Genomic DNA, 20,734 nt, shown 5'->3' on the forward strand with positions numbered 1-20,734 from the left:
AAAAATACAAAGGGGGTTATCAAAAGAGGATCCCATGATCAAGTTTCTTCATCGGGGGGTTCTTCAACTGATGCGGTCCGGCCTTTGCCGTCAGATGTGGATTCAGGGTGAGTCTCAGCTTGGCCAGAGGCATTATTTGCAGATTCTCGATTGCTACCCCATGTAGTAGGAATGGAGGCAGCTGGCCTGGTCTCAAAAGACTCTCCAGGAGCAACGTCGGTCCATTCTTGAGACGGGGATTCTGCACGATGATCTGCCGAAGGGATGGTGGGCAATACCGGTGGACTAGAGGCTCCATTTACAGGAGAGGTTTCAGCATCGGTGGTGCCATGTGCATTTACCCCGACGTTCCCGCTCGTTTGATCCTGAACAGGCACGGGGAATGAGGGGGACTGGAAATTTACAGCACTAGCCACGGCTGGCGCAGCTGGTGATGTCACTGTAGTGGTAGGCGTGCGCTGTACTGTTTGTGCCATACCGTTGGCACCATTGTCTACGCGCTGAAGAGGGAGGAGGGTCCAACCAGGGGGAAGAGTGAGCCCCTCAGGTAGACGAGGATCTCCAGAGTTTAAAACATCAGTGCCCGAGTTTGCGCCATACCGGTGACCAGCTGCGAAGACCGCAGATCCTGGGAGCACGTTGGGAGGCGGGCCTGGTTGAACGCCACCTTGTTGGCCCGCAGCTTCTTGGTTTGCAGCCCTTGCTTGAGCAAGCAGCCGCTCCAATTCCACCCGAAGCTGGCGAACACGATTTAGATGCTCTGTAGCAGCTCGAAGAGTGGCGATCTCTTGATTGAGCCGTTGCTCAATGTGCAGTAATTGGTCGTTGATTTCAGCAGTGATAGATCCCCCCGGGGGCGCAGCTTGTGGGGCAGGAGCAGGGGTGGGGGCTTGGGGACGGCGTCCGAACCCAAATCCAAAGCCAATTTGTCCTCCAGGCACATTCACAGGTGGGTTTGCCCCAGGCTGTGGTACGTTACGTTGGTCACCCTGTGGATGAAGATTGTTGAACAAATCTCCACGAACAGCTCCAAAGCCGACACGGAAGGGCCCAAACTGATAGACTCGAGCACGTGGTTGTGCATCTGGACCTTGTTGACCTGGCTGGATGCCACCATTCTGACCTCCGCGTGCGTTGTCAGCTCCAACCCCGGCAGCTCCTCGAGTTCGAGTGGGCGCTATGACAGGACGTCGGCATGTAGGGCAGTTTTGTTGCCTCTCAAGCCAGCTTCGGAGGCACGAAAAGTGCAAGATATGGCCACATGGGAGCTTCTTTGGACGCAGGCGGTCAGGAACCCGCTGTCTTCCAGCGGCCGGCTGTTGTGCAGGCTCTCCAGTAGCATTAGCGGCCGGTTGCGGTTCCATTGGCTGAACTGGAATCATCTCCTCACGACAGATGATACACACATCTTCCCGGGAGACTTCTTCTCGCGTCGCATCCGGATACCTTTGGTGCATATCCCTTGTCGCATTTCGGTAACGCATGAAGTCCATAATGCGACGGGCGAACGAGCGGATGGTCACAACAACGTCCCGCAGAATGTGGATGGGAAGGCCATAGAAAGTGAGAAGGATACCGAAGAAGCTCAAATAAATCACGAGTTTCAACAAATCGGTCAAAAGGTCCAGGTAGAAGACCCAACGACCCTTCTCCTCCCACCCGGGGACGTCAATCTCCATCTCATCGATATCGTTTTCGTCGGGCAGATTGTCAGGAGGGGAGGTAGCTCCGGCGCGGGCATGTTCTCGAATGGCCTCGACACGCGCAACACGTATCTCGTCCCGACGTTCCTGCATCTTGGCCTTTATTTGCTGGTGGGTTATGGAGATCTCGGTCAACGCGATACCATATCGCAGGAGGGTAGAAGTCGAGAGGATCGCCAAAATGGCGAATTCGAATCCAAACATCACCATCATATCCGGCCGTGCCTGCGTAATTACGGTTTGCACACAGTACCGCAACATGAAGGAGTTGAACAGCACTGTCAGCACGAGAGACAGCGCGAGGCGAATATGGAACAACCGAGGATTAGCTGGCGGCTGCTGCTCTAGGAACTCGACGCGGCCTTCGCCAATCCAGCCCCAAACCTTGCCGACCAGCAGCGAAATGAACATTACCAAAAACCAGCCTCCAAGTTCGCCTCGGAAGATGGTCATGGCCAGACATGTCTCTGTGACGGCGAACCAGGCCCGCTCGTATAGTTGCTCGGTCTCGATTGGTCGCAAGGGTCCGTAGAGAAGTCGCTGGAGCCAGAATAGTACGAAACCGGTGACGAGAAGACATAAATTCGTGAGGATCTGGAGATGGAATGATTAGTTAGGGACTATGATCACCGAGCGCCATAACCAAAACTGGACAACTCACCATAAGATTCGCACTACTCTGAGAGAGATAAACGCATGCCGAATAGAAATTGGACCTCTGATGAAGAGCTTTCAGAAACACACCAGTGGCTAGGACCACTGAGGCCTGCAAACGGGGGGTTTCCAAGGTTAGCGGGTGTCTCCCCATCCACTGTGGTACTACTTACCCCAGCATACGCGGCCAGTCTCATGGCTATTGACTGGATCGGACAAGCCGAAGGTCATGGACCGAAGGAAGAACAAAAAAAAGGCAGGCGTCTCAAGGTAGCATTTGGCGAAGAAACGAAATGAATGCCGTTTACTTAGGAGTAAGTAGCTTGATCTGGACAGCTTTCCAGAATATCCCGTAGACGCCTCTCCGCATCTTACGTCAGCGGCTCGCACGTGCCGCCACCGCCGGATCTATACCAGCCTATGTTCTTGATGTGAGGCGATCTTCGATTTTAGTATAGTAAGGTATATTATTTGTGAATTGTGTATATTCTAGTATAGTCTTGTTGATTCAAAACCCCTTAGACCTACTTTCAACGTCAACACATATCCGTCGATCTTCGGTGTTTATCTGATCATCTCTGTCATGTGACGTCCCACATTGCCCGCCTTTGGAAGAAGCAACCATTGTGACACCGTCCAGAGATCATTAGGTTCTCACCAATTCACATCGAGCAGAGGGAGATTGCCTTATCTTTATCCTTTTCTCATCCTTGAAACTCAAAAGAAATGAATCATATCCGGTGATGGCTTCATCACCGGCATTGTTTACTGCTTCGCGCAGCCAAACACTAACATACCTCTTGGCGGTGTGCCCCTTCTCTATCGCCTTCCTAGTCTACATCAATTCATCTATCTCCTTCGTGGTAACCGATTTAATTGGACTCCAGGATGGAGTGGGAGATGCAGTGGGAACTCTGGGATTCGCGGATGAACTCCTTGCCCTGGTTGCCTGCCCACTTTGGGGTGTTCTCTCGGACCGAATCGGAGTCCGCCATGTAAGCTTGCTACTAGCCCATATCAGGCCAATAACAATAACATTCAACGATATTGACATTATCATATAGGTATGTACTGCAGGCTATGCTATTGTAGCACTCGCGCTAGTCGTTTTTGTTCAAGCCACGAATATCTACCCTCAGCTTCTCTTCGGAAGGCTTCTTTTCAGCATCGGCGGCTCAGCAGTGTCGACCATGGTCACCGCGGTTTTGCCAACTGTCACTGGCACAGTCTTTAATGCCAAGGCATATCGCGCGTCTGTGTCTTCAGAGTTGACCATCACACCGGAGCGTGTTAGAAATGGTCATTCCATAGGTGTCGGTGCCTCCGGCGCTTCGCCGTCTGCGCGACTCTCTGGGTTTGTTGGCATGTGCGCTGGCTGTGGTGCGCTCGTGGCACTAGTTGTTTTCCTACCGCTTGCAGCCCGGTTTGAGAAGATGGGATTATCTCCATCGCAGGCGATCCAACGCAGCTATTATCTGGTTGCTGCCATATCCCTTGTTATTAGCCTTGTATGCTTCATTGGTCTCCGTGATCTCCCCGGAGAAAAGTGCAAAAACTGGAGTGCACTGTGGAAAACACGTGACGAAGGCGATGACGATGATGATCTATCTATCCATGGCCCAAGATTGTCATACTGGAAGCAGTTAACAACTGCGCTTACACTGGGATTCCAAAACCGTAGCATTGGACTGGGCTATGTCGGAGGCTTCGTGGCCCGAGCCTCTTCTGTGGGGATCTCATTGTTCATTCCTCTCGCCGTCAATCACTACTATCGGGCTTCGGGCCTCTGCGATGAGGAACATGAACCGGTGCCTGGGTCGGGATTGGGGGATATTAAGAAATCCTGCCCCCGTGCATACATCATCGCATCTATACTGACCGGGGTGTCCCAATTGGTGGCACTGATTGCAGCTCCAGCATTTGGGTACTTGACAGACAAATCACGACGGTACAATTTCCCACTTCTTTTCGCAGCATTGGTGGGAATCATCGGCTATATTATCTTCGCCACGCTTCCGAATCCTTTATTCGAGAAGCCTGACGGCAACCCGGCAGTATTTGTTGTGATGGCTCTGCTTGGAACCAGTCAGATCGGGGCAATTGTCTGCAGCTTGGCTGTGCTGAGCAACGGCATCTTGCGAGTCAGCATCGACAATGAAACATTAAGAAAAATATATGAGGAGCGACGTGTTCGTGGGGATGAGAATGACGCAGAACCCGACGAGAGCCAGTCTCTTCTTGCTGGATCAGCCAACCAGAGATTGGAGCATCTGTCTCACCTCAAAGGCTCCATCGCCGGAGTCTATTCACTATATGGTGGGGCTGGTATCCTGCTGTTGACTAAAGTGGGCGGACTGCTATTTGATGTCCTGTCATCGGGCACACCATTCTATATCATGGCGGGCTTTAATGGTGTGTTGCTTATCATGGGAATTGTGTGTGGGGGCCTCAGCCACTTTAGATCCTCGACCAGAAGGACTTAGGGTGGTCAATTTTGGGTTTAATTTCAGTTATAAGTTTGTTATGGTGTATGATCTTGTCGGATTGCGAATATAATTTTATTCTCAGTATGAGGTGGGAAGAAAAAAAAAAAACTCATTAAATCACCGGCATTGCTCGGCTAACGGGTCCATTGCAATTTCAAATACTCTGTACTCTGTAACTCCGTATACGTGGTTTGACAAGTGAAAGCGGGTAAAAAAAAACAAATCAAACTATTTGAAAGAAAATGGTTCATAAGATCAATTAACACGGCATTGCGCTTTCAGGCACGGGCTCTTTCACCGGTAATTTGCATCGTGCACGGTAACTCGTGGGCGCTAGTTTTCTGGGCAGGGGTCGGTGGCTGACCTGGGGAAATTACAGCGACAAAAGAAGAAATTGACCATTATATATACTACATATGAACGATTTCAACATATAAAAATGCCAATATGATTTACAATTTCGCTACTTATACTGTCTCACCTCACTTCTTTGTATAGTGTAGTCTTATAGTCTGTTCTTTTTTTAATATAAAAAGGAGCATCAAACTACCTTCCCAAACAGGTACACGTCCCAAGGGTCGATTCGGCCCCTAATCCTAAATCAGCCTAGTTCCACTTTTGCGTTAACTTCCACTAAAATGCCCCTAAAATGTCCATTGGAGAGTCCACGGGGGACACTTGTGGACTTGGAAATGGTAAATGCCCCCTTTTCTAATCCTCGAACCCCTGGGGCCCTGTTCTTGGGCAGATCCGCTATATGGGCCAATCCTATGCTACTTCTTGGCACAACGCTATGCCATAATGTGCGCGCCTAACCCCCATCTCCCTCTGGTACTTCTTCTTCCTTTCACATCTTCAGGCTCAGTCCGTCACTCTTTTATTCGACAGTCTTTCGTTAAATCCAGTCCTTCGTTTTGAGCTATTGTTGATTCTACTTTACTGTGTACTCTCATTCTTTGTGCAAATCCAACATCTTGATTATCACCAATTTTTCAATATAAATACCGGCCAACCATCTGCTTTCAACATGCGTTTCTACACCATCGCTCTGTTGACTGGCGCTACCGCCGTCGCTGCTGGTAACTCCGCGACCCTCCTCCTGCCCGGCTTTGCGGGTCAGGATCTCCAGGCTAGCGTTATCGAATCCGTACGTACCAGATTCAGTTGCGCGATCAATGCGCTCTTTCGCCAACGCGCTCTCCTATCCAAGCACTTTTGACTAATAATCCACAGAATGGCGATGCGACTACCTACCGTATCACCTGCCCCAAGACAGCCGATGCCTGTGGTATTGTCGGCGATGGAATGACCGCAATTGCCGCGCCGACCTCCATGCAGTTGCAGAACATCAACCTCCAGGGAACGTAAGTACTAGCACTGACTGTCCTCTTGCGAACCGCATTCTGATATCAAACAGTATTGGAACCGTTTCCTGCAACATTGCCGGCACCACTTACGCCTCCTGCGAGGCCTCTGCCGGCACTGCGCACCCGTCTGGTACCCTGGGCCCAGATGATCTGAATTGGATGCCCGTGACTATCTCCACAACCCCGACTCCGACGTCGACCCCCACCCCAACCCCTACTAGCACCAGTACCAGTACCAGCACCAGCACCAGCACCAGCACGACTGAGGCGCCGAGCACCACCGAGGTGACCTCCACCTCCACCCCGGCCATCACATCTACAACCCTCGTCGCCTCGGTCCCCAAGAAGTCCTCCTCGTCTCACATTTCGTCCGCCACTATTGCCTTCTCCACTCCTCTGGTCGCCGCGACCACCAGCACTGCTATCATCGGAACTGGTGGCCCTGCGGCTTCCGCTTCCGCTTCCTCGACTCCCTTCAACGCCGCCGGCCAGCTGACAGGCAGCATCTGGACTGTTGGTGGTGCTTTCTTGGCTCTTGCCTGCGCTTTCGCGTAAGCCTGATGAGTGATCTGTATACGTTTTTTTTTTTCTTACACGGCTTTCTGCTTGTGGGAATGATGAGCTTTGTGCTTGTCAATTTATTAATTCCGGGGTTGCTGACGTTGCTTCTTATGGATGTATTCATGTATTTTCATATATGTGTCCATCTATTCTTCTTTAATGATTTGATACCTTTCTCCACGACAGACTACGATCTAGCGTCTAGCGTCTATTCTATACATGTATCTTCAGCTACTGAATATACTACCTTTTCTCGAGCTTTAATTTTTGAGTTTTGCCTCTTTGTTGTCATTTGTTTGTTGTCTATTTCACACCCCAAACTAGGTGTGACCCTGTACATTGTATCCACTCTTTCAAAATATCCATATGCGCCTCAATCTTTCTCATTTTTGGATGTGCATTGGAGTACTTCACTGAGCACGATCCCTGGCTTCTACTTGAATATGCCACCAAATGCAAGGACGTGTCGAATCGAAGATCATCTCAGAAGGCTCAAGCTGTCACTGATAATAGGACGTTCAGCGTGCAGTTGGGCCAATGTACTCCATATTGGGAAACTAGCTAACTACACATATCTTGCTACCTTGTACCTTCCAGGGTTAAAAAGTTGCGAAGCTTTTGTACCCTGTGAGACATCCTTCTATTTATTTTTTTCTTAATCTTAATATTACTATATAATTTAGACTAAATTGATTTCACACTATGTCTATTTGATACAAAAATAATGATGTGGCCGAGATAATGTTGGCTTCAAATAGTACCTTTTGTATGTATATTCCATAGAAAAGGTACTTAAAATCAAATATTTGCATTAAACTCGTACAGCCGAGTAGAGCAATTTAGCTACACATTAAAATCAGCTAATCGCCTCGGCTTGTATCATACTGCAGGTACCACCAGTAGTACAAAGTCGGTACATAGATTGCTACTTCAGCATCCATCCATCCATCCCGGGGCCATGTCAAGTGCTTACTAAACGCGTTTAAGGCTCCAGGGCCCGAGGCTGGGGTTAGCCCCCGAATTAATATGTAACTACTGTTAACTAACTAGTTAGTTATATTCGCCCGTTTACTTAATACGTTTGATATTTAAAGATATATTTCGGTATCCGGCAGCCCTACCGGGTAATCACTTCCTCCTTCCCCCTAACTAGACACTAACTCCGGGTATAGCTTAGCTAGAATAGCCAGTACCTAGTGGATCTTCTCTTAGCGTAAGACCAGCCTCCCTCTATTCTATTGGAGCTCCGGCGGGATCTCTCCGGAACTCCTCTAAGTCCAGCTCCTCTATCTCTATCTTATGGACTGGCGAGAAGGGCTATGCGTCCCCGCTTCTATCTCCTCCTCGCCAACTAGCGAGTCCACTCCCTTCCTAGGGATAAGAGAACCTCACCCTTGAACTCCATTCCCCTGATCTTCTCTTTCCACATCTTTCAACTCTCAAATTTCCACATATTGATGCAAGACCCTGCTATTTCTGTGGCCAAAATGTCTCCAATCAGCGGCCCCTTGGAAGCCCTCCCTCCAGAGGTCCGGCGCCATCTCCTCACCATGATGGAATTCAATGGATTAAGAGCCCTCGTCCATGCATCCCCACTTTATCATGAGCAATATCTGTTGGACCGTCAATGGCTGCTCGGTCAATGCGTCGACAAACTACTAGGCAGCGTTAACATCGAGGCCAGCCTGGTTTGTCAATCTAGTACTGCCAGCTTTGCACAAACTCGAACTCGGGAGTCTATCACCCCACTTCTTGAATCATACAAAAATCGTCAAGATCTGCCTAGCTTCTCTCTTATCGAAGAAAGCCTTCCTCTGGATGATATCATCTGGATCCTGCTCTTTCACACCTCGATTGTCGTGCCTCTAGCCAATCGGTACAGTGCGTGGGCTCTGGAAAACCTGGCCAAAAAAACTGTGGCCAACGAAGCGAGCTCATCCCTGGTCGGTGTTCCTGACTCTTTGAGTCAAAGTGAAGAGACGCGCATAATCCGTGCCCTTTATCGTTTACAGCTGTGGTGCAATTTATTCGGCATCGGACTACATCAAGAGATAGATAAGCCATTTTATTCCGGATACAGCAGCATCGATCTTCTTACCATACATGCATCTCACTTTGAGCCTTGGGAAATTGAAGAAATGCACTGTGTCTATCTCTTCTCCGAGACGATATACAGGCAGATCTTTGATCAAATTCGCTGGGATGTGGATGAAAGAAACCCCAAGTTCGATGCAATAAGAAAGGATGATGATCCAGAAGGCTCATTTGATCTCGATTCCAATGGTTAGTATCAGATTCATATTTCCTTTTGGCCTTTTTGGGGGCTAACACTGTCGCAGAAGATGGCCTTCTGAATCGCATGGTTACGCAGGGCCTCGAGCTCCTTCACATAATCACTTCTCGTGTCACTAATCACTTCTCGTGTCACAGATCACTCTGGACTATTCTTAATCATGCAGGCCAAGCTTTGCCTCCACACGGGGTTGCTTACTGGAGATGACCTTAAAGGGATGGGGGCTGAGGAAGAACGACGTCGCTGCGCACCTTCAGATCAAGATTTGAAGGAGAAGAGACGAGATCCACTGCCATTCCAGGGTGATCGAGTAGATGGTGTGTATCCTCCGTTTGCATGGACATTCATATGGGGAGGAACCTACAACAATATAACGGGAGATTCGCTCTGGGATTTTATGGGAGGAAATGGACTACGGTCCTGGGGGTATGTAATGTGAGATAAAGAGCGACTAGAGAGTATGGGTGCAATTGAGGTCTTGGCCAGGCAGATAGAAGAAGATTCGTGGTTGGAAGATGATGATCCACGAACGAGTATGGGGTAGAATTTGGAATTTAATCCGCCGAGGAGTAGGAAGAAATTAGCTGCATACTTGAACCAAATGTAATCTTTTTGGGAGACACTTTTATAGACATAAATTTCCAATGAAGAAACGAGCATCGGCGAATGCAGATGTAGATTCAGTGCTGCATTCACACAAAGCAAATGAATTGCAGCTCTTGTGTGCGTCTTATGCAAGCTAGCATGATCGAAGCAGAACTAGAACAGGGAACAGAATATACCCTTGAATAAGTGTCCAGCCGGCAGATATGTAGGATGTCTAGATAATCAACTCAACGCCATAGTTGGGTGACGGTCGGGCCATGTTGGATCAATGGAACAAAAGACACGGTTATCAAAAAAAGAGCATTCCATAGTATTATAAGGTAATGCGATGATCGACGTTTACAAGTAGCACATTTATTTATATCCTTCATTCTCTACCTTGTCCCTTCTCCTCAGGTCTACTACCTGGAACTAACTATTAAAATTACCCGGGAAAGGATAGATAAAGATGCGGGTGGGAGTATGTAGAATTGAATGACGATTTTAATATCTAGTCTAGCCAGTCAGAACAACTAGATAGAACTATAAAGTCGTATAGTAGATATAGTGTATGAAGTCATTCCACGGGACCCCGGCAAAGGTGCTGCTATATCAGGGCCGAAGAAGATGGCCCGGGAGACCTTGATTACTCTCATCGAATCATGCCTTGATCAGGCGATTGGCTTTTATACATGTGAAGAAGCAGCACAGTCTGTATTTCCAAGGCGTTTTTTAGACTCCCTCCACGGGTTCTGTTAGAGAACTTATTCCAATCCAGAAGAAACCAATTATCTACGAAATAATTACTTAAAGGTAGTCTAATAAACCCAACATAAGGCCTTTGGATTGATTTTTTTGACTCCAACAAAACTAATATTATCAATAATCCAACTAGTTAGACCCAATATTTTCAAGTTAGATATTACTCCAACATGATTCAAGAATCAAACAAGCCTATTATTATGAAAGTATCAGGCGACGGAAACAGCCTCTAATCAAAGCAAATTTCTTACAATGAGACAAATAAAAAAATAAAAAATGGACAACATGCACACAAAGCGCAAACTCCAGATCCGAGTCCAATCGCCGCCGCAAGTCCAAAAATGCAAAAGAGCAATCTAATCCAATATACGAATGACATCAGCTTACAATCTCCGAACAGGAAAAGAAAACACTCGAAGGTAAAGAAAGGGAGTCGTAGATATCATAAACCTCATTCCGCAAAACCCCTTCTGTACTTATTGTATGACACGACCGCATATGCAAGGCATCTGCAAACCTCAAACCCCAACCCATCCCCATAATCAGGATAACAGAGCCATGGGCTCCTCAAAACTCGACAAACCCGCGTTGGGAAATCGGTCTTTCAGCGTGACCATGAGAGCCGGCTTATCCCAAAGGAAATAGGCTTTCTGGTCAGCCCAATTGGTGCTCTCTGGGCATAATGCTATGTCGAAGTGGTAGAGGAGTTTACATAGGATGAGACGCATCTCACAGTTTGCTAGACTATAAGAGGGGAGAATGTGTCAATATTAAGTTCGGTGGTGTAATATAAATAAAAGGGAGAATGGAAAACCACATACTGTTTTCCAAGACAGACGCGTGGACCAAGGCTGAATGGCTGGAGGACATCTCTCTTATCATTATTGAAGACCGGGTCTGATCCCAGCCAGCGCTCTGGCATGAACTTATCCGGGAAGACGAAGTTGGACTCGGAATGGTAGGAGGCGTAGTGGTGACATGCCACAGTTGTCTGGTTGGGATTAGTAACCAGGTTAAAATCATGAAAGATAAAATCGAAACGCATATCATACATTCTCAGGGACAAAACGGCCGTTCACAAGTGCTCCACCTCGTGGCACAACACGCGACAGATTCGTCACGAAAGGCGGGTAGATACGCAGCGATTCCTCGATGACAGCATCCATGTACTTCAGGTCTTCGACGGCGCGGAAGGTCATTTCGCTGTCCTGTTTGAAAGTTGAGCGGATCTCGGCGACGAGTCGGCTCATGACGTGTGGACTTGAACATAGGTAGAATATACAGCCGGATAGTAGGGTTGCGGATGTTTCGCTACCAGCTACGATTAGACTATTATCAATTAGAATTAGCATAATATATCAATTTCTCGGAAAAGCAAAACATAAGAGAGAAAGATTTGAAAGCAGCCAAAAAGAACTCACATGAACCCATTAGAATGAATTTCAGCCCGAGTCATAATACGCTCGCTGTCGCGATACTGGCCCTTATCCTCGCTAAGTCCATGCTGGGTAATAGCAGACATAAAGTCCGAACGGGGCATAGTCAATTCCAAGCGTCGGTCGACCTTCTGCGCACTCAGCTGAAAGTGTTCTTTGCCGACACGCTTGACTTCTCGCGGAATGAGAAAGTCCAGGATGCCCTTGAGCACGGGGAATTGATTCGCAGCTCCAATATAGGCAATGGCCTTCATGGAGTTGAAGATCAACTTAATCCATGGGTGAAGCTGGCTGTCCTTCAGGCAGTCGAAGGACTCCCCGAACATCAGGTCACCGGTGATATCAAAAGTGGTGAAGTTCATCCAATTTTTGATATCGACAATGGGCTTCCCCTGCCAAACTTGAGACTGCAGTTTTGTGATCAAGATATCAACATAGCCTATGACAAGACCTTCTTGGTCTCTTAAAGCCTTGTCAGAGAAGGCATGGGACAGCAACCGTCTCTGTCTTGCATGCGTCGCATTATCAATCGCACAGACCAAATGATCGACCCCATTCGCCGGGGCTATATAATTGCTCCGATTCTTAGGGAAGCAACCGCCAGGTCTGGCACCATATATGTCGCGAAAGGCCTGTGCTGTGCTGAAGGCCAGCTCATTGGGTCCAATACGCAGTATGGGGCCGTACTTCTTGTGCAGGTCCAGGATATCTAGGTGGTTATAACCACTGAGGACGGAGATATTTGACGGGATGCGAGATATTGCCCATAGCTTTGGGCCGGGGAAATGGCGCAGAGGGGACCAGCAAAAAGTGTAGATGATGCTGTAGGTGACCCAGAGTAGGAACTGTTGATTGCATGGCTGATTAGCACCGGATTCCGAGAAATCGCCTGTCAGAGGGACAAGGACTAATTAGATTGCATCGCTCAGAGCTGCTGTGTTTCCTGGGGAGATATCCTGGAGCGGACTAGCTCTACAGTAGGGTTCTTTTCGTGCATGAAACAAACGAGGGTTGGGAGTACGGGGCAATGCAACTTACCAGGACTCCTGCAGTCGCGGCCCAAAGGCCAGGGCCTGAGGTTGCCCAAGACATTGTGAGATTTGAAGCAAAAAAGGTCCACCAGGTCATGTATTGCCCTAAAGCCATCTTTAGTTCGGGGTCATGTTCTTTCCCGGAAAGGAGGGGAACACAGTAAATATTTTCTCCCCAGATTTCCAAGTGATTGGACACTGAACCGAGAGCATAAAAAGTAAAAAGAACAGAGAAACGCTGAGTTGTACCAATCGGATGCGGTTAGTGGCAGACACATAGATGAGGGGAATCACATCGGAGGCGGAAAGGAGTACGAACGGATATCTCATGACCGCATTCCACATATCAAATTTATCTACAATATACTTTTGAACTCCGAATATCCTCGGGACGATCACTGGTCAAATTACCAATTCGACTGGAAGTGAGGCTTCCGACCGTAGACGACATGCAGCTTGCAGTACGTATGCACGGCCGGATTCTTGAGATCTTTGCGCACCCCCGCCAGGAAAACCTGAGTATCATTATTCGACCATCCTAGTACTCGAGTGAAAAGAGCTAGGGAGTAGGATTCAACCGCCATGAGAAGGGAGCATTGGTTGTACCGACCAATCTCTTTTTGCACGGGATCCCTAGCCCAAACACTCGATGGGACCTAAGACATAATAGTCAGTTATGATGGGGCAAACAAAAAAATGCGAAGTGGGATAATAAAAGGTCACACCTTGTACACTTCATCTCGAACATCTTCAAAACCAGCCTCAACCAGCCGCTGCCGGTGCCCTTCGGCGATATTCATAGGTCGGTGGAATGCCTCGCTGGCCTGAGTCAGTCGATCAAGAAACTCACACAGCGCTGGCGCAAGACTGATCGAATTATCGTCCGACCTGAGCATAACCTCAAACTCCTGCAACTCAATCCATCCACCAGGACGCAAATGCTCGTAGCTCTGGCATATCAGCCGCGGCCAGTCAGCGATAGCACCGCCTAGATCCCGGGCATGGATGAAGTCAAAGGGCTTGCTTGGGCTGTACAGCCATTGCGACTCGGCGTCATCCACCACAAAACGAAGATTTGGTGGGACCCATGATGGCTGGATGGGACTTAGGTCAGTCCCTGTTACCTCGGCACTGGGAAAGCTGTCGGCGAAGTCGATGGCCCATATTCCGGTGCCGGTCCCAATGTCGAGAGCACGTTGGATATTATTGTCTAATGGGGCTCGAAACAGCCGGCCATTTAGCACGAGATTCCGGACGTGATGAAGAAGATCTTGTCGATCTTGTTCTGGTTCGTCGTTGGGAAGGACGTAGAGGCCTTCGCGGTATGAGTGATATCGTCTTCCATTTTCATAAGTGTAATTTTTCACATCGGATAGCAGTGAAGCTGTGTAGCTGGATGTATTTTCTGATTGTCCATCATCAAAGACTGAGTCTGAATCATTGTTTGTTGATGCTGCAGAGGATATGTCTCCATTACCATCACTGTCTGGTGATAAAGAGTTTATGGGTAAAGATGGTGTGGATGATGGAGTGAGGTTAGAACTATCGTGACCCACTTGGGGAGCAGACATAGTTGTTGGCTTCAGTGGAGCCGGCGAAGAATGCGGCGTTGGCAGATCCCTCGTTGAAGTCAAGAATTCAATTTCAGCGAATGACGTACTTGATGCAGGTAGCAAGGGGTTTATGTTCTCGCTGTCACTGTCTTCGGAGCTTTTCTCTGGAATTGGGGCCAGTACAGGCGATGGGAGAATACTCTCTTTTTGCTGGTTGCTATCAGCTTCAAGCGCAATGTCCAGCAATGGGAGTTCCGGGATATCCGGCAACCCAGGGGCACGAATTATTGGACCCGGAATTGAAGAATTGGGCGATAATCGCCTAGTGAACTCTGAAGCTTCTTCCATTGTGGACTCCATTTGGTCGAATGTCCTTTTCAATGGGATACAAGGGACAGGCACTGACCCAGCCTCTGGGATTGGAATGTCTGAGCTCATATTCGTGGAATTTGGCACGGAGTCAGACTGCGTCGACAAGACTTGCGAAGAATCAGGATTCCCTGTCGAGGCTGAGTATGTGTGAGAGGACAATAGGTCGGTACCTAGTTCAATTCTGGAGTTGCATCGCCGGTCATTCAAGCACATGGGGTAAATACAAATGAAGTCAATCATGTCAGAAGAGATAGCTCTGGGGAGCTAACCTATACAGTAAGCAATTTTTGGCCACAATGAGCAATGAACTACCTAGAAAGGTACTGGGAAAAGAAAAGAATAAATAGCAAGTTGGTTTAAGCAAAAGAACTTGACTTCTCATAGAACAGTCATTTTTCCTCGGGGTATCACAAAAAACATCAAAAACGGCAAAGTGCCGGAGTATATGGCCAATTCTAATATCTACCGCAGGGTTTGCGACGTATTAACGCGCATTTTGCCAGCATGAAATTAAGGCTAATGTACATTAAAATAAGAATACCACGAAATTTTGCGTTAGACAGGTATCTATATGACTATTTATATCTTGACGCTCTATCACAATGGAAGAGGCACATACCCAGGGCCTTGAGATTTGGAAATTCAAGTACAATCGTAGCACAGAGCACACACACTCCCAACATGCAGTGCCAAGAAACGTTCGTTGACTGGACATGAGAGCCGTGCAACAGTCCTAGCTCGGGATCCCAGGAAACGGCACTGTATAATGTGGCATACATTCGTTCAACAACCCAGCCAGGCCTATATGAATATTAGATATCAATTGGCGTTTTTGAGTCGTGAAGTCGGGCACATACTCTGGTAAAGATGGTTGCTTGCCTCCTGGTTCCGGTCATCTTTCTATTGTGCCAGCAGTACTAGGGCCCATGACTTTGGGTCACAGTGATGGAAGTTTTGCAGAAGCAATGGGAACAACAGCAAGTTGTCAGCACGAGTAGTAGGTTATAAGCTGTTATAGGTTTGAACGATTGGGTTTGAAAATTTCAGTGTACTTGGATAGTGCTTCTGTCCAAGCTGGGATGCCTGCTGCTTTGCTTGAGAATGGTCAAGTCATTAGGCGTCCTCGGAAGTCAATATGTCAAGATGGGTTCATTGATAATGACTATACATGGTGACGACTATATATGGTAGCTGGCCCGGATAATGATGAACTGAGAGACGAAGAGAAGATGACCGATATCATATGAAATCTGACTATTTGTAGGCCAGCCCTGGAGAGATGCCAAAGATACAAACAAAAAGCCATTTTATGGCGGTCTACAAGGCGGTCTACAAGGCGGTCTACAAGGCGGTATACAAGGCGGTATTATGATTTTTATTTGGCTAAATTGCCCTTAAGATTACCTATGCAAGAGGCTGAACTCTAATCCCGTTGATCATTAAATCTTCAAATATCTTCTCTGTGTATGTCTTTACCACTATGGAAATCCTAGTATTTTGGGATGCCTCCTTGGTATATAAGTGCTCTTTCCATTTCTCAAAGCGTGGCACTAGCCAGGTCATGTTGCACGGAGGACTAATAACCGGATTGGATCGAGCGGGATTGATATCCTGTCGAGGGTCGGACAAGGTGAGAATAATATGTATTCAGCTACCCAGTGACCGCTTCCAGAGCACACATTTTGTGCGATGTTTCATGCAGTTTATGTTGTTTATATAGTTTACTATTATTGGAGCAAAAGTGGAGATCATGTAGTGCAGCAATATGTTACTGAGAGTTGAATTTGATTTCTGTAAGCCATACAGTATCTGCATTGCAGTTGCAATCGCAGCTGAAGCATCGGGGTATTATCTCATTCATCATCATTCATGCGCCCGGATCGCCTAGAGTCGAGGAGGGCCGGTCTTATCTCCATCAATTAATCCCTACCCGAGCCTCGAGGAAACCGTCCAGCCTTTCCAAGTCCAGAACCTTCTCCTTTTTCGGGCTTGACCTCTAATCCTGCCTCAAGGACAGCGGCATGCAGAATCCGCCAATGGGCCTCCTCGTTGAATTCGCGTAGACTCTCCAGCGTAGTACGCTGTACCTCTGCCCGCAGGTCGATCTGATTCGACACCAGCAACCCCTTCTCGAGGTCGATACGAGCGTTCAGCACTCCATCTTGAATAAGGCCGACCAGCTCTTGCACAAACGGCGAGGAAATGTCCGTGGGGTGCGCTTCGCCGCCAACGATTGTTGGGGCAAATATCTTCGCCATGGAATCCAATGTGACACGGCTGAAAGGAATCATGTACTGCTCGATGGACTTGGTGCGGATGCGTTTGTACAACTGGGGGATATGGCGCTGAAGGTGAATGTCGAGTAGGTAGTCAGGGCGATAAGCTTCAAGAATGTCAAGGCATTGCCGGAACTTGAAGTTGCAAAAGAAAGCGATGGCGCGGCGGATATGAGGCTCGAGTTCGAGGAAGTTGCGGAAAGTCTGGCTGTCAAGCACGTTCTTCTGCAGGTCGTCGCGGTCCATAGAGGCGAGAGCACATAGACCACCGTAGACGGCGACATCATTGGGGGTGATGACTTCATTGTAGTTGTCACCCAAGTCCGGCGGGATGGATAGGAAAGAATTTGCTGCTTCGAGGTATGAGCCTTGGTGCATCTGTGAAAGGGCTGAAGCGGCTGTGATTTTAGATAGGTTTTTGGCGGCGTCATCTGGCTTTGACTGAGAGTTGCGCAGTCGGTGCACGTTTGACTGTACAGACATCCAGTCACCACGTTCAGTGGCGACGTTAACCATCTTGAAGAGCATGGAAGTGATGTGATTCGGGGTGGTGCAGTAGTCTCTCATGCGAGAATAAGCCTTGGAGGCAGCAGCTAGGTCACCAGTCTCGTAATGATGGTTGCCCAAATCCTCATGGCCCATCTATAGAGATCAGCGTCACGTATCCCCCAGCACGATATTTCCACTCCTTACCCGGATGCTCTCTTTAATCAAATTGTTTTTGTATCCCCGCAGCTCGTGTTCCAATCGCTCAGTCTGGGTCTGTACGTATCGAGTGGTTTCCTGGACCCAGGCGGCGTCAAGAGAAGCGTCAGGGTCGTTCGGGGCAACCTCCGCCAGCGCGCGGACTGCCCTCTCATATCTCGAAACGTCTTTGCTGGATCTAGCTTCGGCTATGGCTGCCTTGAGAGCGTCGGTCGAGAGCAATGGGGAACATGTGCCTATGAGGTAAAGACGGTCGTAGCGGGTGCGACCTGGCTATGGATTAGAATAGAAAGCTGGCTTAGAGATAAGGAAGGTTACTCACCAGTGTAGTTTGCAATGTAAGTATCAAGGTCGAATTTGGGGGCCTCTACGAAATCAAGCGTGTCAGCGTTATCTGAACACAGCGACATAATCGCGGAGATAGCCCTGCGCGGAGGTAAACATACCCTCCACTTTCACTAGCACTCCTGCTCGTGGGGCAGTCACAGCTGTGTTAGCTTCCAGAGCAGCATCCATGTCTGCACGAGACGAACCAGAGGCATCTGGAAGCGTGGTATCCATCTTGCCGGGCTGTTCAGATTGTGCGGTGCAGGCAGAAATGGCACTAGCAAATTATCTTGAGAAACTGGGGCTTGACTAACAAGCTTATTTTGTAATGAATAATAGAGCAACCAATTTGCACGCTAAGAGCAATATGTTGTTTAGGGCAAAGGAGTATGAGAGGTGGGAGACAGTCAGTCGGTCGATCATTGTGATGGTAATTGTTTTGTCCAGCAGAATATGACCGCCTACTACACCGCCATTCAGAAGTTGCCCGATGAGCACTATGAAGCAACTAGATAAAAATCTACATACAAGGAGATAGGGCAAAGAGAATGTAATTTTCTGAGAGTAACTACGATTTTTGTTCTAGTCATCCTTTTACATGGTCCGAAAACAACCGGAAGGCCTAAGGATGAGCTAGCACACTGGAACTGCCTCTCAAATCATAACAGCATATGTCCCTGGGGCAGCCTGGCTGCTTTATATTGCTATTTGATGGTCTTTCAATCACCGGGAAGTATATAATAGAAGTATTGAGCTATTGATGACTACATATAGATCCATCCATGGGCTTGGATGTTAATTTGTCGGTGCATGAAGCCCGGCATACCGGAGGATTTATTAATCCTTCATGTTTTGTAATTAATATTATGTAATCGAGGCTTCATATAAATTGTACCCGGAAGCCGATACAGAAATACAGAGAGTTGAAACCCATTCATTGGACCCCCCTATTTTACAATACCACTTGCTCCAACATAATTCAAGTGCCTGAGGCATCAAAGATCATCGGGTGAAGCCCGTGGACCTGGGTTACCTCGGAACTTCAGTAATCAGGAAATTAAGCATCAAATCAACCTATCGGCTATATAAAAACGGCCCAAGACCCAAATATTTTGATTATAATTCTTGTTGTTTGCGGACTGCACAAAAATATATATAATCGACCAAGCTCGGCATTCAGTAACCACCAAGACCGAAGTATATATAGCGAGCCTAATCCAGGACGTCAATCGACCCCCCCCAACTTCTAGCAACATAACTAAGCCACAAATCCCACCAAAGCCCTCAAAATGTCCCAAATACAGCAAGTCGCATTGATAATAGGCGCATCCCGCGGAATCGGGCGCCAGATCGCTATCGACCTAGCAAAGAACAGCTACACCGGTACAGCCACATGCAACCCCACATATATCATCTGTACTAACCCCGAGCATAGTAATGCTATCGGCAAAAACAACATCCGACGCATCAACAGTGACTCCATTCCCACCAGACCCAAACTCATCGCAGTCCACCATCAACACCGTAGAACGCGAGATCCGCGAAGCGGGCGGGCACGCGGGTACTGTCGCGGTTGACGTGCGTGACGCCACACAGATCCAGCATGCTGTTGAGGAGACAGTGCGGGTCTTCGGGAAGCTCGATGTACTTGTGTACAATTCCGGCGCGATCTGGTGGTCGGCTGTGGAGAATACACCTCTCAAGCGGTTTAAGCTTATGCAGCAGGTGAACCCTGAGGGGCTGTATGCGACTGTTCAGGCTGCTTTGCCTTTTTTTGAGAAGGGTGGATGGAAAGGGCGCATCGTTGTTGTTTCGCCGCCTATTTATTCAAGGTTCTTTAGGGGGAAGACTGCCTATGCGATGGGTGAGTTTATCTCTTTGATCCGTGGATTTTGGAGGGAGTTGGTAGTATGTTTTTTATATGTGCTGATTTTGATATTGTGATATGTTATATGTAGGCAAAGTCGGAATGAGTGTCTTGGTGAAAGGACTGGCCATGGACTTTATGCGTCAAGGCCGAAATGAAATGGCGGTGACGAGTATCTGGCCTGCATCGGTATGTGCCTTGGATTTGATTTTATCCTGTCCTGGAGTCTGCGAGGAGATTGCTGACTGCATTACTTTCTAGTCAATTGAATCAGCAGCCACAGAGCATAATAAAGGATCGGACAAAGCCTACAAAAATGATTTAAGAAAGCCTGTACGTCTATTTATGAATAAGTCACGCTATCAAATTTCTCCAGTCTGTTCAATACTGATACGATATAACAGACAATATTCTCAGATGCTGTGCTGGCCATGCTTCGTGCCCCGCACCAAATAGTGAACGGGCTCCTGGATACAGATGAGGACTTCCTCCGTGAGAAATGTGGAGTCACTGACTTTTCCAAATACTCTGTGATCCCAGGATCGACGCCGCGGCGGATTATGCCGGCCAATTTCCCAGTCCTGGAGGTTGCAGAGCAAGATGACGAAGGGCAGCGAATGGACAGCACGAAGTTGCGGGCAAGGATATAAGTTTGGAAGGGATTAGAGCTCAACTAAACCAGTAGATCATTCAATCCCATGCGCTTATATATAATACTTGCAAAACTCGAGAATTTAAATGACCTATATATGTATT

The 20,734-nt window shown here is 48.0% G+C and overlaps 8 protein-coding genes across 8 annotated transcripts; 4 read left to right on the forward strand and 4 right to left on the reverse strand.

Moving 5' to 3' along the window:
* Positions 1–38: 38 nt before the first annotated feature.
* Positions 39–2,554, reverse strand: hrdA (E3 ubiquitin-protein ligase HRD1; the record flags this gene model as incomplete). Its single annotated transcript, XM_057248821.1, has 3 exons — positions 39–2,297; positions 2,365–2,469; positions 2,531–2,554. The coding sequence occupies 3 exons, from the start codon at positions 2,552–2,554 to the stop codon at positions 39–41; spliced, it is 2,388 nt and encodes a 795-aa protein (XP_057113253.1).
* Positions 2,555–3,100: 546 nt separating this feature from the next.
* N7479_001125 (putative MFS transporter) lies at positions 3,101–4,840 on the forward strand (the record flags this gene model as incomplete). The annotated part of the gene is made up of 2 exons (XM_057248822.1): positions 3,101–3,352; positions 3,422–4,840. 2 exons carry the CDS (start codon positions 3,101–3,103, stop codon positions 4,838–4,840), a joined length of 1,671 nt encoding a protein of 556 aa, XP_057113254.1.
* A 1,030-nt stretch (positions 4,841–5,870) lies between these two features.
* N7479_001126 (putative GPI anchored glycoprotein) lies at positions 5,871–6,765 on the forward strand (the record flags this gene model as incomplete). The annotated part of the gene is made up of 3 exons (XM_057248823.1): positions 5,871–5,990; positions 6,077–6,207; positions 6,261–6,765. 3 exons carry the CDS (start codon positions 5,871–5,873, stop codon positions 6,763–6,765), a joined length of 756 nt encoding a protein of 251 aa, XP_057113255.1.
* Positions 6,766–8,228: 1,463 nt separating this feature from the next.
* N7479_001127 (uncharacterized protein) lies at positions 8,229–9,608 on the forward strand (the record flags this gene model as incomplete). The annotated part of the gene is made up of 4 exons (XM_057248824.1): positions 8,229–9,054; positions 9,111–9,175; positions 9,231–9,490; positions 9,551–9,608. 4 exons carry the CDS (start codon positions 8,229–8,231, stop codon positions 9,606–9,608), a joined length of 1,209 nt encoding a protein of 402 aa, XP_057113256.1.
* Positions 9,609–10,953: 1,345 nt separating this feature from the next.
* N7479_001128 (cytochrome P450) lies at positions 10,954–12,939 on the reverse strand (the record flags this gene model as incomplete). Its single annotated transcript, XM_057248825.1, has 5 exons — positions 10,954–11,155; positions 11,233–11,402; positions 11,464–11,740; positions 11,833–12,692; positions 12,886–12,939. 5 exons carry the CDS (start codon positions 12,937–12,939, stop codon positions 10,954–10,956), a joined length of 1,563 nt encoding a protein of 520 aa, XP_057113257.1.
* Positions 12,940–13,597: 658 nt separating this feature from the next.
* On the reverse strand, positions 13,598–14,779 carry N7479_001129 (class I SAM-dependent methyltransferase; the record flags this gene model as incomplete). The annotated part of the gene is made up of 1 exon (XM_057248826.1): positions 13,598–14,779. One exon carries the CDS (start codon positions 14,777–14,779, stop codon positions 13,598–13,600), a length of 1,182 nt encoding a protein of 393 aa, XP_057113258.1.
* A 1,943-nt stretch (positions 14,780–16,722) lies between these two features.
* N7479_001130 (COP9 signalosome complex subunit 1) lies at positions 16,723–18,345 on the reverse strand (the record flags this gene model as incomplete). Its single annotated transcript, XM_057248827.1, has 4 exons — positions 16,723–17,721; positions 17,773–18,053; positions 18,107–18,151; positions 18,231–18,345. The coding sequence occupies 4 exons, from the start codon at positions 18,343–18,345 to the stop codon at positions 16,723–16,725; spliced, it is 1,440 nt and encodes a 479-aa protein (XP_057113259.1).
* Positions 18,346–19,400: 1,055 nt separating this feature from the next.
* Positions 19,401–20,628, forward strand: N7479_001131 (Short-chain dehydrogenase/reductase SDR; the record flags this gene model as incomplete). The annotated part of the gene is made up of 5 exons (XM_057248828.1): positions 19,401–19,494; positions 19,547–19,975; positions 20,070–20,167; positions 20,240–20,311; positions 20,383–20,628. 5 exons carry the CDS (start codon positions 19,401–19,403, stop codon positions 20,626–20,628), a joined length of 939 nt encoding a protein of 312 aa, XP_057113260.1.
* Between the last annotated feature and the right edge of the window lie 106 nt (positions 20,629–20,734).

The sequence above is a fragment of the Penicillium vulpinum genome (genome assembly GCF_028829585.1).
Source record: "Penicillium vulpinum strain IBT 29486 chromosome Unknown utg000001l_segment0_segment0, whole genome shotgun sequence".
NCBI classification, from domain to species: Eukaryota; Fungi; Ascomycota; class Eurotiomycetes; order Eurotiales; family Aspergillaceae; genus Penicillium; species Penicillium vulpinum.